A 16,150-nucleotide genomic window follows, 5' to 3' on the forward strand; every position below is an offset into this window, starting at 1 on the left:
CCACATTATTTTCTCTTACGGTTTGTGTTTTACAAATTTCCAAACTACTTCTTTACAATGTACAGGTGCACAATAAGAATGTATGCATACATTCATATACACACGTTTTTACATAGGAATATTTCTCATTAAATACACATTTAGAAAACCTAACGCAGACACTACTGTGGCCTAAAAGCCACCCCCAAGCCCCAGGCTCAGGTGTGCCCCTAGAAAGAAATAGGTATAGATGTGGAAACATTATCTAACATTCAAATTAGCAGTCTAATTATCAGAAATGATGACATAATGAGGAATACTCACTTTAATATTTCTAAAAAAGACATCATTAATCTATACTAAATCATTTGACAGCCTTATTCATTGAAAAAATAAACCTCAAATTTTTCTCAGTACATAAGTTAATCTCAACATAGACATCACTGCCATATGTACACACCCTTAACCTTAAAAAGAAAATGAATTTTAATCTTAGAGCAAGTGCTTAACATTCAAGATCATTTCCAAATTGGTCTGTGGTTTTACTTTATAATCACTAAGACATTTAATTCCTTATTAAACAGACAAATGCTGAATATCTCTTTACTGGTGTATGTACTCAAGCCTCCCTTACAACACAGATGTGTACAAATCATGGTTCCAGATGAAATGTTTATAATGCTTTACCACCCACAGGGTGTCAACTCACTACATTAACCAGATGTGGAAAAGAATCTCACTTCTGATCAGTTCCTGAATTTCTGTATGATTAATCACAATAATACAGAACTTTGAATTACATTAGTCTTATATAAATACTTACATATCAAACGTTTTGAATTCTACTTACCAACTAGAAAAGTGATAAATCAGAAATTTCCTTTTTCTCTATTAAGAAAAATGAATCTAGCCTTATGTCCTTATTCAGAAATTGCATGATTTAGAAATTCCAAGTATAATGATCTGATCTGTGAAAACACTAATTTATTAAAGTTAATGTTTTACAATAAATTCCTTTAAAACGGAGCTTGAAGGGCTTGTAAAATCTCAATCATAAGCAAGTAGAAACACCAAAGGGGCAGATGTCTTCACTGACTAAAATATGTCAAAATGTCGTAATATTTAGAAAATGTTAAATACCATGCTAAAATATTTTCAAAGGCTTATTTTATTTTACCAGAAGTCACAGGCAAGCAGACACTACAAGAATATATGAAAATGAAATTCAACAATATAACTGTATCAAAATCTAAGAGGTAGTCAACAGAAGTAACCCTGATAGAACAAAATATCCTGACAGGTGCTCCCTAATCTCAGAGATGCAAATGCAGTATGAAATTCTTGTATTTTCAGTAAAAAGTTACCAGGCAAGAATCTAAAAACCAGATATCTAAAAAATAATAATACTGTAAATGGAACAATACTCACACTGTATTTGCAAAGAAAGTCTATGAATAAAATTTAGACCACAGCTCTACAGCATGCAAGCCAAATCTGGCCTACCACCTGTCTTTGTAAATAAAGTTTTACTGAAACACAACTATGCCCATTTTGTTTATATATTGCTTATGGCTGCTTTAATTCTATAACGGCAGAGTTGAGTACTCGCAACAAAGATCATGTAGCCCACAAAGCCTAAGACATTTACTAAAATATTTACTCTTTGTCCATTCACAGAAAGTTTGCTGACCCCAGGTCTAGACACACTGCTGATAGGTATGTATGTTGAACAGCACTGAAATGATTAACTATGGTTGTCACAGCATAAGGTATTCAACTGTATGGAATGTAAGATGCTAATTATGTCACAATTCAGTTCCTTTTTGTATCTGAAATAGTCCTAACATTTTTCTTCTTTTTGTGGTCTAACATCTAATATCAAATAGTATTTCCAAGTTACTATAAAAAGATTTATTATGGTGCTATCCAATAGAACTTTCTGCAATGATGGAAATATTCTATAGCTGCCCTGTCCAATATGGTACCCACTAGCCACATGTGGCTATTGAGCATCTGAAATGTGGCTGCTGCAACCAAGAAACTGAGTTTATAATTAATTAAATTTAAATTGTCATATATGGCTCATGGCTATGATATAGGACAGCACATATTTAACACAACTAAAATTCAAAAGTGCTAACTTTTAAAAATGACCCCAAAAGTTCAAAAGTAACATCTTTGAAAATAAGAGCTTTGGGCAGAAACGAACTGAATACCACAAACTGAGCCCAAGATAAACTCCTTAATAAGTAAACAAAATCAAACTGATCCCAACTTGTTTCATCACTGCAACATCCCTTTTCAATGAAGCAAAATTATTATATGATACAGTTTTTCAGCAGAAGCTAAATACAATTTTATGCTTAAAAGCAATAACTGAAATCTTCATTAATTACCTTAAAAAGTATATAGACATTTCACAAAAAGTATATATATATATATATATTGCTTGCTTTCCATCAGAAAGTCACCTATTACAAATGTCAGTTTATTTCTTATGCTTAACATTTTAAACATGATATCCAGAAGCCCTTATTTGCCATAGGTACAAATTAGAACTATGAGATTAGATTTTCAGAATATGTAAAATTTCCAATTAATCAATTTTATTATTCCAAAGTCATTCCAATTGTCAAATCTTCCAAATGTCGTATCTTCCATGACATGACAAGGTAGAGGTACACATTTAAAGGAAGAATTAGGAGACAGAAGTAAAGCCTTATATATATTAAGTCAAAGAAATCACCCTTGCATAGTTCTCCATGTGCCTGCCTCAAGACTGTTTTTATATAAATCAACAAAAAACAAAAAAAGATTAAACAAATCCAGATAATGTTTTAAGATTAAGTATTACTGAATAGCTATTGAAAATTAAGTTACTAGTACAACTGAAAACATTTAACTAAAATATACAAGGCCAATTTGAAATTATAATACTCTCAAAAGACAAATGTTTGTTTGAAATGTGTGTATAATTGCATCTCCAATTATTCAAATGTGCTCCCTCAGAGAGATGGCTAATTCTATACTTTGTTTTAGAAGTCAACTGGCAAAATTAATTTGATGCATGTTGATTTTAAAATACCTGATATCCCGCATCATAAACTTCTTTTTCAATCTAGTAGTTAGTTGAAAGGTACAAAATATTTTAAGGACACTTCTATTTTATGTGGTTTTTTTTTTTTTTTTTTTTTTTTTTGCAGTTTAATCAGATGTTGTAGCAGGGATTTTAACAGAGAGATTTCTTCTGGTGTTGGTGATGTGCCGTTGCTGTGCTAAGAAAGACCGCGCAGGAGTGCATGCACCAGTGTCATTGCAGGCACCACCGCCGCTCACAAGTCTAGATTCCATCCCCAGTTTCTGGAACGCTAGACTCTGAAAAAAAAAATACATGTATTTTTTATTTAACATGACTAAACAGAGTTTGCCAGGTGCTTCTCAGATAAAGACACTTAATCCTTAAAACCAACCTATAAAGCTAAGGCTTTCCTCATTTTTATAGAAAATAAGGGTTCAGAAGCTGATTAATCTATGAAATGGTAATGCTAGTAAGAAGGCACAAAATCCAGTCTGTCTATTTAATCCACTAAATTTAAAATTATTTAAAACAGTAACTTAAAATAATGGCCTGGAATTAGACTTAATTATAACAAATTTTTGTGTTTGGGCCATCACTCTACCACCTATGAGCAGACATGTCACAATAGAATGGCTTAGGTCAAAGGTTCTTGAAGGGTGATCCCTGGATTAACAAGATTAGCATCCCTGGGAATTTGTTAAAAATACAAATTTAGGAGCCTTACCCAGACCTACCGAAACAGAAGTTCTGCCAGTGTGTCTAGCAATTTGTGTTTTAACAAGTCTTCTGAGGCATGTTAATGTTTGAGAACCACCAGTATAGTTTAAATTTACTATAGTCTATCTCAATATTGATACCTGATAAATTACCATATTTTGGCTGTTGAGATTCTTATAAGGGAAGTCATTACTCTCCCACTAGACCACATAACACAATTTTACTGAACTTAGCATCACTAGTAATAGTACAGTACATGGCTATTAGATGCTCAACAAATATAGGTTGAAAAAAATGAATCAAGCATGGACTACTTGGCTACAATATCTTCACTGATTTATGTATCAAGAGGTCAAGGAAGAACAAATAAATAATACACAGTCACTGATCTCAACTAGGATGACTGACTCATGAGAGAAAGTTCTGAGAATACCTCACACGTAATTTCCTTCAGGGCCCTTTAAGCCATATTTTACCTAACAGAAGAAAGGAAAGAGCTCAGATGAAAAGCATGGTGTCATGAAAGCATTAGCCATGTTTCAGGAAGAATAACTAGTGCTTTCTGGTGGAGCACAGCATTCACACATGGGAAGTTTATAAAGTGATATGCCTTTGTATAAATAAGAGAGATAAAAGTAGATAATAGCCTATTCTGGCTGACTAGAATAATGCAAAAGAACCATATACATCGTGAAATGCTACTCTTGAAAATATCCTACTGATACTACCAATGACAAAATAAAACACATTTCAAACTATGCTATTTTCTCCTTGGTAGGACAAAGAGACAATTATGAAGAGTAACCCCTGGATAAAAAAAACAAAGTAATAAATAGAGTAAAGGACACACTGAGGCTTTAGAGGATGTTAAAATAAATACTGAGTAACTAGAAGCATTTAATTTTGCATTACACAGATCGCCATATTTCTTCAAAAACCTTTTATGGGCAAAAATTGAATGTTTCAGCTCAAATAAGGCAATTTTAAAAAGGTTTATGAATTATTACACCTGTGCTTCATATGTATCAGCTAAAGGCTGATGAGTCACAATGTCAAGTTAGTGGATTAGAATCAACATTAAAGGAGAATATGACAAAATATCTGAGTGCAATACACAGGGTAACTTTTGTTTCAGTCATATACATAAACATGCTATGTCTTGGCTTATGGTATAAAATAAAATATATTTTCTTATGTTGTACTTGGTCAAAAAAAGTTTGCTTAAACACCGTTCTCATCCAACCATTTGCTGAACTTCGGCTCACCTTATTATACCAGGCAGAAACAATGAGTTTTTCTTCATAATCACGGAATTTTGCTACTTTGCATTCACTCTGGAAAAAAGATATGAGAACAATTAAAATCCCAGAAATTACCCCAAATTACTAAAGATAGAATAATTTCTTCACTATGTTCATTATTGAGAGAATCTAAAGATTGCACTTGTGAGGCACACAATGTAGTCAAATGTAAACCGAATCAAGCACAAATGCATGCCCAACACCTTTAGGAAAGAATAAGGTTTGTGACTAATAAACCTTTATTTCAAGAAATTTACAGGTAGAAGAGAGGGATTTAAACACACATATACACAACTAGTGATTTTAAGGCTACTGCCCCCCATATCTAGAGAAAAAAGTAACAAGCGGCTTAGGTAAACAAAACAGAGCTGCACCTGTGGAGGAGTCAAAATTAAGGACAAGGAGGACATAGTCAAAAATGCCTGGAAAAATCTTTTTAAGTTGCCTATAAAGTTTAATACAAATTTTTCTCTCTTAATTGTTGGTGGCCTGTGTACTAGATTCCATAGCCATATTTATGTGCCATCACAGACACTGACATACTTTTCTTGAGTACCAGATATAGTTTGGTTTATATAAATACTATTATCTTGGTACATGGGATGTTCATGATACAAAAAGTATATATGAACCAACTCCAAAAGAGAGGTGATGCTCTTCTTCAGACTCACACTCACTCCGGGCACAGAATTCCCAAGAGGGATGGCAGATAGAACAGTCTCTGCTATTTACATTTCTCCTTTTTACTTTTTGCAATGTGTGTCTACATGAATACACACAAATTAAATGCCCATGTGCTGTGACTTAACCTAAGCTTCTCCTCAGTCTTATAGTTACAGGGACTATTTTCTCATCATATCTGTTGGGGATGTACATTTCAAACATCAACAATGGTGTATATTTTCACTGACTTTCACTGGGACGTAAACAGAGCAACTTAGATGTCAGCGATTATCCAATCCCAGTCTCACCATTTTATAGATGAGAAGATGGCGAGCCAGAGAGAAGTAACAATTTCAAGACAAGAAGTTACTAATAATGCTGCAACCCTGGCCTCTGATTTATGTAATATTTAATGTTAGGGGTACAGAGATAAAAGATAGTCTTTGCCCTCAAGACACATCCACATGTACCAAAAAGAAAACCAATGCTGTTGTGGAATAATTTCATGAGTTCGAAGTACATGGACTCAGTGTGGAGAGTGAGACAGTATTAAACTTCCCCTAAGGAATACAGGGAAAGTTTAATAAAGAGATATTTGACTTAGAATATGAAGAATTAATAGCACTTCTTCAGACAGATCTCCCTACCCAGTGCTTTTCATTACACACAACATAGCCTGGACAACCACTGATAACAAGGGCATATTGGGTTGGTGTTATACTATGGATGTAGGAAGAATGGTGTTGTACTATGGATATAGGGAGGAGGGGGTGTTAAAGTCTTTAAGTATTTAAATAAAAATATTTCCACCACAGTTCATACCTACTGGCTCAAATACCAAGAAAAAGGTACATAAATAGAGTGCATTTCTTTGAAATATAACATTCCTAGATGATTTAAAAAGAAACTGAATACAGCTGGGTGCGGTGGCTTACGTCTGTAATCCCAGCACTTTGGGAGGCTGAGGAGAGTGGATCACTTGAGGTCAGGAGTTCCAGACCAGCCTGGCCAACGTGGCAAAACCCTATCTCTACTAAAAATACAAAAATTAGCTGGGTGTGGTGGCATGCACCTGTAATCCCAGCTACTAGGGAGGCTGAGGCAAGAGAATTGCTTGAACCTGGGAGGTGGAGGTTGCAGTGAGTGGAGAATATGCCACTGCACCCCAGCCTGGGCGACAGAGCAAGACTCCGTATCAAAAGAAAAAAAAAAAATTAACTGAGTACCATTTATGAGAATTTCAAGGCCAGTATGTAGAATTCAATATGGCTCTGCAATTATGCATACGTTATTAAAAAGAAGTATATATTTACTTCAAGAATAGCATCAAATCTCACTATAGTATTAAATACAGTAGTTTTGTAAAACACTTTGCAAAGGAAACCAGAAGGTGCTCAATTATAAATCTAAGAATACAGAATTCCATAGTGACATACTTACCTAAGGCTCATAAAAATAACATAACCACTAACACAAAAATATCTGTAAAATTTAAAGACTCAGCTAATTAATGAGAGCATGCCATTACTAATATAATTTTGCATGATTAGTAACTAAGAATTCCACTTTAGTTCAGGAGTTCACTGGGATTCTGTGAGTACTTCCTTCTCCCAGAAATTCCACTATTAATAAGTTTGTTTAGATTCAGGTGAGAAATGGCTGAAGACAAGAAAAATGTGGTTGACTGAGTCAACACAGTATCTTTTTTAAACGGTAAAGGTCCGGTTTATATCCCCCAAATGAAATCATATTTGCATAATTTTAAAAGAAACATTACAGCAGGTCTCTAATTAGAAAGTCAGGTATAGCCATATAATGCCTGTTATTGACGAGAAGAGCTACAACTACAACGCTGCATATAAACAGGGTATATGAGCTACACACAGACCATCTATTGGGCGGCCAGTGAGATGCTTTGTAATAAACACACTGGGTGCTAAAACATGACATTTTTAACTTCTTGTAAAACTTGATCATTAATGGCAAATATATGACAGCAGTTAATTACTAGGATTCTACAAAATAAATAAAGAGATGAGTAAATATAAAAGTTTTACCTCGAGAATCTCAATTCTTCTCTCTTTCTCTGCCAACTGCTTTCTTAGTAGCATTATTTCAGCTGATGCTGGATTTAACTTGGGATCCAAAGTTTTTATTACCTGTTTAAGGAAAAAAATATTATATTCGCTTTATATTTTAAAGTATTAAAACATATAGAACATATCTTACAAAAACTGTGTAAGTAAGGTGGAAAATAATCCACAAAGTCATCCAAGAGCTAACTGTAGCTTGTTTTACAATCCTAATTGGGATAACAAAAATAACTCATTCTATATACAAGAAACAGTACAAAAATTCAGTACAAAAATATGAATGTCCCCATTCCAAAAACAAATTTCCCTTCTCCAAGGCTCAGTACATAGAAACAGTTATTTAGCCTTTTCAATACTCAAACTTTATGCATTCAAGTCTTGAAATAACCCTTTCTATATTTATTTGACTTGAGAATTTTTTAAAAAATCAAAATGAATTCAGTAACTCTAAGGAAACTTATTGATTTTATAAAGTAAGAATAACACACAGAAGAAATTCTTAGCAATAATCTTTTTTACTATTATTATCTAGTCAAGTGTAATTCAATATATAAGATCAATATAATAAATGCTGGTGATTTTATTTGCAAAAGGTAGGGTGCTGAATCGCATTTGTTATTACTAAAAATTGAGTAAAAAGATATGTTTGACCAGAACGTAGTAGATTCAGCTAAACTATGGAGATAGCATTCTGTTAGAAAAGCAATTCAGAAATGTCAAGAATATATTTCAAGCAAAAACCATAAATTTCAAACAGGGACATCTGCATGATGTAGTTATAAAACTATTAAAAATACTTAAAATTATTTAATGAGTTAGGAAAATTTCATCTATATTTATAGAGGAAAAAGACTGGATGGTAAAATACCAAAATATTATTGTGGTTCCTTCATTCATCCAAAAATCATTTACTGAGTGACAACTATGTGGTAGATACTGGCAGATGAGGATTCAGCAATTTATGGGAGACATGGTGCCTGCCCTCATGGAATGCACACCATAAAAGCAGAATACATTGAATAATTTATATCAATTTAATTACAAAGAGCAAATCATAGTTTATTATCTCTAAGTGATAAATGGTTGTGATTTGTATATTTTCTGAATTTTCTACAATGGACATGTTATTACTTTAGCCAGTATCTTAACCATTATTTAAACTTCTTGCCCCAAATAAGGTAATGGGAAAAAAAAATCATATTTATGAAAGCAAGCAACTGTCTTTTAAATGATATTAATCAATGGTGGCAAAAATGTGGTATTCATTGTCATGGTTTTGTTCAATTAGTTATAGTCCTCTTAAAACGTCATTTAGAAATACATATCAAGCATCTTACGGTCTTATCCTATGACCCAATACTTCCATTTCTAGGAAATAAGGTTAAGATAATAAACCAAAATAAAGAGAAAGCTTTCTGTATAATTATGTTGACTATAGTCTTATTTATAGGAGCAAAAAAGGAAAAGGAAATGAATACAGATTATTTCCAACAGTAGGATAATGCTTAAGTAAACTATGTTATATCCCACACAACTAAGTATTATGTAGGCATTATTTTACTTTTGCAAAGTCTGTTCCATAAATGTAGTGTGGTCACATGCCTGCGCTCCAAAGTGGGAGTGAAAGTGATTTATGCTGTTTTCAGGCCTCGTCCATTACATATCTCCTATGCAATCTAGGCTGTCTTTCTTCACTTGACCTAGTTGGACAAGGTCAAGTGAACCTGGGATCCCTATGCTGAAGAAGGCAGAGCCTCTGTCAGCTTAGGACTCTGAATGACTACATGGAGAAGTGCCCCTTCCCCATTTATGATTGGACTCAATGTGACTATGAAGTAAACCTCTACCTTGTTAAACTCTGAGTGTGATGAACATTTGAAAAGTGTTTAACTGTCTAATCTAAAACTAAATGCTACAACAATTTCAAATACATTTAAAAAGCTAAATTTTTACAAAGGATAAAATGTTCATTTTGCTGTTTCTAGAAAAATTTTATTCTTAGAAAATTTGCAAAGATTCTAGCAAATAAGAATTCTGGGCTTATTTTGCCAAGAACTAAAGATTCCATACATTATAGCCATCACTCTCTCTGACATCACTACAGTCTGTCTAAACAGTCCCTATTAGCTATGGATTATGTTATCTGACACTGATGAGTGAGACTAAGAGTATGAGAACTGATGGGGAAATACCACGGAAACCTGACGGGTAAGGCAATACAGTTAAGAGAGAAGTGATTAGATACAGATACAAGAATGGCAGAAAAATCTGGTGAAATGGGCCTTGCTAAAACGCAGTCCACAAAGTCTTGAGCTCTGAAAGATAAGTCACTCACATTTCTGGCTTTCTCCAAGTACATTTTATATCTTTCTTCCATTGCTTTCATATCTTCATCTTTCTTCTGAAGAGCAGCTTCAAGTTCATTGATCTTTTGCACTATTAGTAAAAATAAAATGAAACACAATCAGTTATTAATATTTACTACCTATTAAAATACCTCATCCTCACATAAAATTATATTTATAATATTTATTTTCTAAAGACTGATATGAGAGCTTAAAAGAAAAGCCTGCTATTTATTCTTTGTAGTGAATTCTTATCTGAAAGTTTTGAAATACAACCAACACATCCTCAATCATGTATTATTTGACCCTTAAAAATATCTACAATCTGCTTTATTTAGCTCTTTTTCTTTCTATCAAGTATAAATAGCAAATATCCCTTACAGTAAGCACAACCACAAGAAAAGTAAAGCATTTCTACACAATGTTTTAAAGTTCATATCAATCTGATTTGAAATCATTTTTACCCACATTTCCACAGATTAATCTTATTTTTTAATGTTTGATACTCCCATATATCCATCAATTCATTTTATTAGATTTTTTGCTTTAATAATATATCATTTATTAATGACTTCAGCACTAAAAATTATCATAGTCCTTATTTACAATATATGTATCTACACATTGTGCAAAAACTTACACATAGACCTTGCATCCTTCAATAAAAAAGGGTAAGTCCTTAGATGTCCTGTTGTCTGATCCAAGTTTTCACAGATACCTACCATTTTGATTTATATCTGGCTGAAGATCTTCAATGAGTTCTTGTTTCTTCTGTAATTCTTCATGGACCTCTGTGAGTTTTTCCCTAAGTGGTAGAAAAAGCATGGAGACTGGTCTCTGCCATATAACATTTGTGGACCTTGGGCAAGTTGCTTTCTGACCCTTGGTTCCTCATCTGTGAAATGGGAATACTATCTGCCTGAGTACAGGGGTTGTCATGAGGATGTAAACAGTGAGACACATAGCAGGTGCCAAAAAGGTTAAATTGTTTCCCTTGCCACCCTTGCTTCCTAAGAAAGTAAAATATTTTATAGGTTTAACATCCCATATAATCTAGTTGTGATAGTTAATCTGTTTTTTAAAACTTTTCAAAAGATATTAACAACTGAAAGATGTAGGAGTTTGGGATGGGGGTAGCAGGGAGGCTGAATCTTTAGCATGCTTTTCACTTTTGCAGCAGGTGTATCAATTAGCATCAGGATATTTGCTTTTCTAAACAAAATCCGAAAAGGAGATTAACTTTAGAGGCTTTTACAACCCCTCCCTTCTCATATTTGAAAAGAAACATCAGTTTTACTTACATATGAGCTTCCAACTTCTGCTTTAATTTGCTGGACTATAAAATTTAAAAAAAAATTGCTGTAAGATGACTATCTTGACAAAGGTCAATTTTCCAGATATTGAAATCTCTTTACCTCCTTTTGAAGGTGTACCAGGCAAAATTATAAATATTTTTAAAATTTGTATTTCTAATAACACACTTTAAGAAACATAAACTTTTTAGGTTCTTTTTTTACTTCAAAAAGGAAAGGAAAAATAGAAAATGAAATATAAAAAGGTACAAAAACAGAAAAATGCCTCATGTTTCTGAATGTAATAAAAATTAAATCTGAACTTGAAAAATGCCAAATGCAAGCTGAATGTGATATACTAAGGAGTATCAAACATTAAAATATTTTAAAAATCATTTATTCAGAATAAAAATTTTAAGATTTTGGGCCTCTTATGAGGAACAAACCTAAAGATCTAAAATAATTATCCTTATAATAAAACTTTATTATTATAGTTGTAAATACTTTAATAACACCAAAATGAAACAACTGAATATTGTTAAAAAGCAAAATTTTAAACATACAATTTCCTCTTTTAAAAAACAGTACTTTAAATTGCAATAGTCGTTCCGCATCTACTGCATAGGTGAAGTATTTAAAATATATAATCTGAAATACAAGTTGGATACCAATATATTAAAATAATAAAGACATTTATCTTTAAAACACTGCAAGCCAAAATGTGCTGCCCCAAAAGACCTCATCTTAAAAGTATTCTCTAGTATGGCTTAAAATAATATTTGTATTAGAGAAGTTACAATACCGTATATATGCACATATGAGATGCCGCCATGCATGAGACAATTTCTATTTTCCAAGCCCCCAGGGGAAAAAAAAGAAAATAGTATAAAGCACATAAAAGACAGAAAGGAAATGCAACTCTTTCAATTTTCCTTTTCATCTCTTTACTCTGCAGAGTTTCCTCCCCCATCAACACAGGTATGATCACCTAGCATTTTATCTAATCTCAATGAATCAAGATATCCCTAACACATATCTAGTCCTTTTTTCTTGTTATTTTTAATTAAGTACAACAATCTCTCAATCATTACTTCTTTTTCTCTTCACATAAAAAGATCAAACTATAGAAAAGTTGCTAGGTATAGTCAGATTTTGGCTAAGTTTGATCTCTTTTAAATCCTCATCTCTGCTCTCATAATATCTGCTGTCAAAATCCATCAGAAAACAGTAAGGTCATGAATCATTAAGGAAGGAGGAAGAAATGAGTGATGCCTCCAAGGCTGCATTAAAGTTTCTGTCCTTCAGAGACGGGTATAATCCATTTTTGGCATGCTCTTTAGGTAGAAATCATTTTCCCATTCTCTCTTCTCCTATTAGAAGGTTTCCTCAATTCTGACTGCTAATTACTCTCATTTGGATTTTTCTCAGGCCAGACCTGTTGGAATTCCAGCAGAACTATGAAGGCCTCAATTGTAGTATGCTCTTAACCAAGAATCATCATGAACTTTGGTATAGCTGTTGAAGCAGGACAGACAGAAATCACCTTCCAATGTAGATGATCAACTGATAGGCTCCAAGTTGGCAAAATCACTGCATCTATTATGCAGATATATACGGTATTTAAGGGTATTCTCAATGATAAGGGCTGTACTTTCCAATACAAGATTAATTTGGGCATCATGATCTATTAAAGAAAAGCCATACACAGCAGAATTATTATAATTTCGAAGTTACTTACACTTTCGCCTTCAGACTTGGAACCTTGTTCCTGTAAAGACTTCTGGAGGTCCTCAATCTGCTGCTGCAATTCTCTAATACGCTCTTTGCTCAGCCTATTGTAAGATGGGTCATAAGCATTTACTTGTATTGAAAGTCAAAGCAGTTAAGGATCTACAAAGGTACATTCAGTTAGCAATTTAAGTAAAAAATATTTTTATAGCAATGACAAATGCAGAATAATTATCTGTGCCTAGGTACAATATGAAGTAGGGCAGACTACTTCTAAGAAAATACTTTTTAAAAGAAAACTTTTTTCATGAAAGTATATATGCCTACATTTAAAATTTTAAGGAACTTAAATGTCGGTGGCAAAAACATTTCTACACTGTACTCACTGGTAGAAAAATCAGAAAACCAGCTCAATTTTTCTACAGTTGTATTTTTAATGAATGAAAACTAGATTTCCAACTTCTGTTTCAGATTTCACAGTGTATTGGAAGAGGAAGGTCACCATTTTCCAATCATTTCCACGTTTTTTTAAATTTAAATTAAAGGGATTGCCACTAGCAACTAATTCAGATTCTGTGGCAAAATCTCATTCTTTAAAACCCTGCTTAAGAGTTACTTCCACTGGACGTTACTAGCAAGAGTTAGTATCTCCCTCTCCCTCTATGTATATCTGCACATACACACTCACCTGCCTGTTATAATATTCCATTGTTGCAGTTATCACATAATATAGCAATTATCTATTTACATGTCTGCTTTCCTATGTTAATTCCTTAAAAGCTTAAATGATTTTCCCAGTGCTAACAACTTGTATTGAACTGAACAAGATAGTAATATGTAATGGTCTCTTCAGAAAAGTGTTAACAACTGGTATTGAACTGAGTAAGATGATAATATTTAATGGTCTCTTCAGAAAAGTGCTAACAACTGGTATTGAACTGAATAAAATAGTAATATTTAATGGTCTCTTTAGAAAACTAAATTGTTATTCTCCTTTTAACCACAGTTTATGTAACCTTATACACACAAGTTTGAGAAAGGTAAGATTCAAGTGTGTCTAAAATTTCTGTTGGTGTCTAGGATTCCATAAAGGTTAAATAAATCCAAATACCCTTATAGTAAGTATGCCATTTATAACAGGCAAGTTACCATGGTAGTTAGGAGTAAAGACTCAGTAATCAGATTGACAGAGAGTTCATTATGGAGGATCCAGAACTACTAGGTGTTTAACTTTAGGTATGTTATTTAACTTCTCTGTATCCATATCCCTTATCCATAGAAAAAGAGTTAATCATGGTTACTATTTCATAGAGTTATTATGAGGATTTACTGAGTTAATAGCAAAAAAGTACTTAGAAAAGCATATTATAATGAGTTTTGAGCACTTCATTGATACCACATAAGCACATCATTTGCTTTAAGCTCATTATCTGTAGTCTTCCTAACAACTTGTATTTACACCTGAAGACACTGAGTGTAAGTTTAAGTAACTTGTCCAGAAAGAGTTAATAAGTTAAATTAGAAGTGGAATTTAAATTTGATTCCACAATCTAGATCTCATCTATGCACTAGACTTCAGTAGAAAGCCAAACTGTCATTTACTCATTTGTTAAACTTTCTGAATTGTGAACATATCTAAATGAAATTCAAGAATAAGTAGCCTGGTGGGCCAGACACAGTGGCTCATGTTTGTAATCCCAGCAACTCTGGAAGGCTGAGGCAGGTGGATTACATGAGGTCAGGAGTTCGAGACCAGCCCAGCCAACATGGTGAAGCCCCATCTCTACTAATAATACAAAAACTGGCCGGGCATGGTGGCTCACGCCTGTAATCCCAGCACTTTAGGAGGCCAGGGCGGGTGGATCACGAGGTCAGGAGATTGAGACCAGCCTGGTCAACATGGTGAAACCCCACCTCTACTAAAAATACAAAAAAAAATTAGCCAGGCGTAGTGGCGTGTGCCTATAGTCCCATCTACTTGGAAGGCTGAGGCAGGAGAATCGCTCGAACCCGTGAGGCGGAGGTTGCAGTGAGCCAAGATCGCGCTACTGCACTCTAGCCTGGGTGACAGAGCAAGACTCCGTCTCAAAAAAAAAAAAAAAGAAAAGAAAAGAAAGAAAAACAAATACAAAAACTATCCAGGCATGGTGGTGCATGTCTCTAATTGCAGCTATTCAGGAGGTTGAGGCATGAGAATCACTTGAACTAGGGAGGTGGAAGCTGCAATGAGCAGAGACTGTGCCACTGTACTCCAGCCTGGGCGACAGTGGGAGACTGTGTCTCAAAAAGAATAAAAAGAATAAGTAGCCTGGTTAACCAAGAATGTTGAAATTAATGGATTATCCATATATTTTATAAATATAACTGAAATGAATCATCTGACTTCTTTCACAGAGTGAAGCTTATAGTGATGAAAGACTACTAACAAAAATATTAAACTATTCCTAGGTAATTCTAATTACTTTAACTACAATAATATTTTCCATTTCTGTGAATCAATATTTTATGGCTCGGTAATAAAATCACCAAGATTTTCAATTACTAAAGAGCACATCACCTCTGCTCAGTTTCCAGTTCATTCATCTTACGGTGTTTCTGTTCTAGCTGCTCCTGAAGTTCCTCAATACGTTCATTCTCAGAGCCTTCTTGCTGTAAGCGAAGCATCTTATTTTCATGTTGCAGTCGAATAAACACCTCCCTGATGTTACAAAGCAAAATCTTTTTTAATTTTTAAAAATATCAGTCATTATATTCTTTAGTTAAAAAAAGGAAATTCCTGTCCACTCAATAGCTACCATTTTAAGATGCAAGCAGGATCAGCTAGCACAGCTGGTAGGGCATGAAACTCTTAAACTCCAGAAAAAACTTCTGAAAGTGTTTAAGAAAAAATCATGTAAACTGCAAGACTGTGCCTTTAAAAAAAAGCAGTAAAACTTTATAGGTACCATATAGG

The 16,150-nt window shown here is 33.6% G+C and overlaps 1 protein-coding gene across 2 annotated transcripts in view; it reads right to left on the reverse strand.

Moving 5' to 3' along the window:
• Nucleotides 1-3,152: 3,152 nt before the first annotated feature.
• HOOK1 (hook microtubule tethering protein 1) overlaps nt 3,153-16,150 on the reverse strand; it is a 57,615-nt gene continuing 44,617 nt past the window's right edge. For both annotated transcript variants that reach the window (XM_063613859.1, XM_063613858.1), the window contains exons 16-23: nt 15,755-15,895; nt 13,208-13,301; nt 11,479-11,513; nt 10,900-10,982; nt 10,168-10,268; nt 7,797-7,898; nt 5,041-5,109; nt 3,153-3,354 (exon numbers count right to left, since the gene is read on the reverse strand). In XM_063613859.1, coding sequence (XP_063469929.1) covers nt 3,184-3,354; nt 5,041-5,109; nt 7,797-7,898; nt 10,168-10,268; nt 10,900-10,982; nt 11,479-11,513; nt 13,208-13,301; nt 15,755-15,895 — 796 coding nt within the window. In that variant the 3' untranslated portion in view covers nt 3,153-3,183. The remainder of the gene's footprint in view (nt 3,355-5,040; nt 5,110-7,796; nt 7,899-10,167; nt 10,269-10,899; nt 10,983-11,478; nt 11,514-13,207; nt 13,302-15,754; nt 15,896-16,150) is intronic.

The sequence above is a fragment of the Symphalangus syndactylus genome, chromosome 19 (genome assembly GCF_028878055.3).
Source record: "Symphalangus syndactylus isolate Jambi chromosome 19, NHGRI_mSymSyn1-v2.1_pri, whole genome shotgun sequence".
In the NCBI taxonomy this organism is placed as follows: domain Eukaryota; kingdom Metazoa; phylum Chordata; class Mammalia; order Primates; family Hylobatidae; genus Symphalangus; species Symphalangus syndactylus.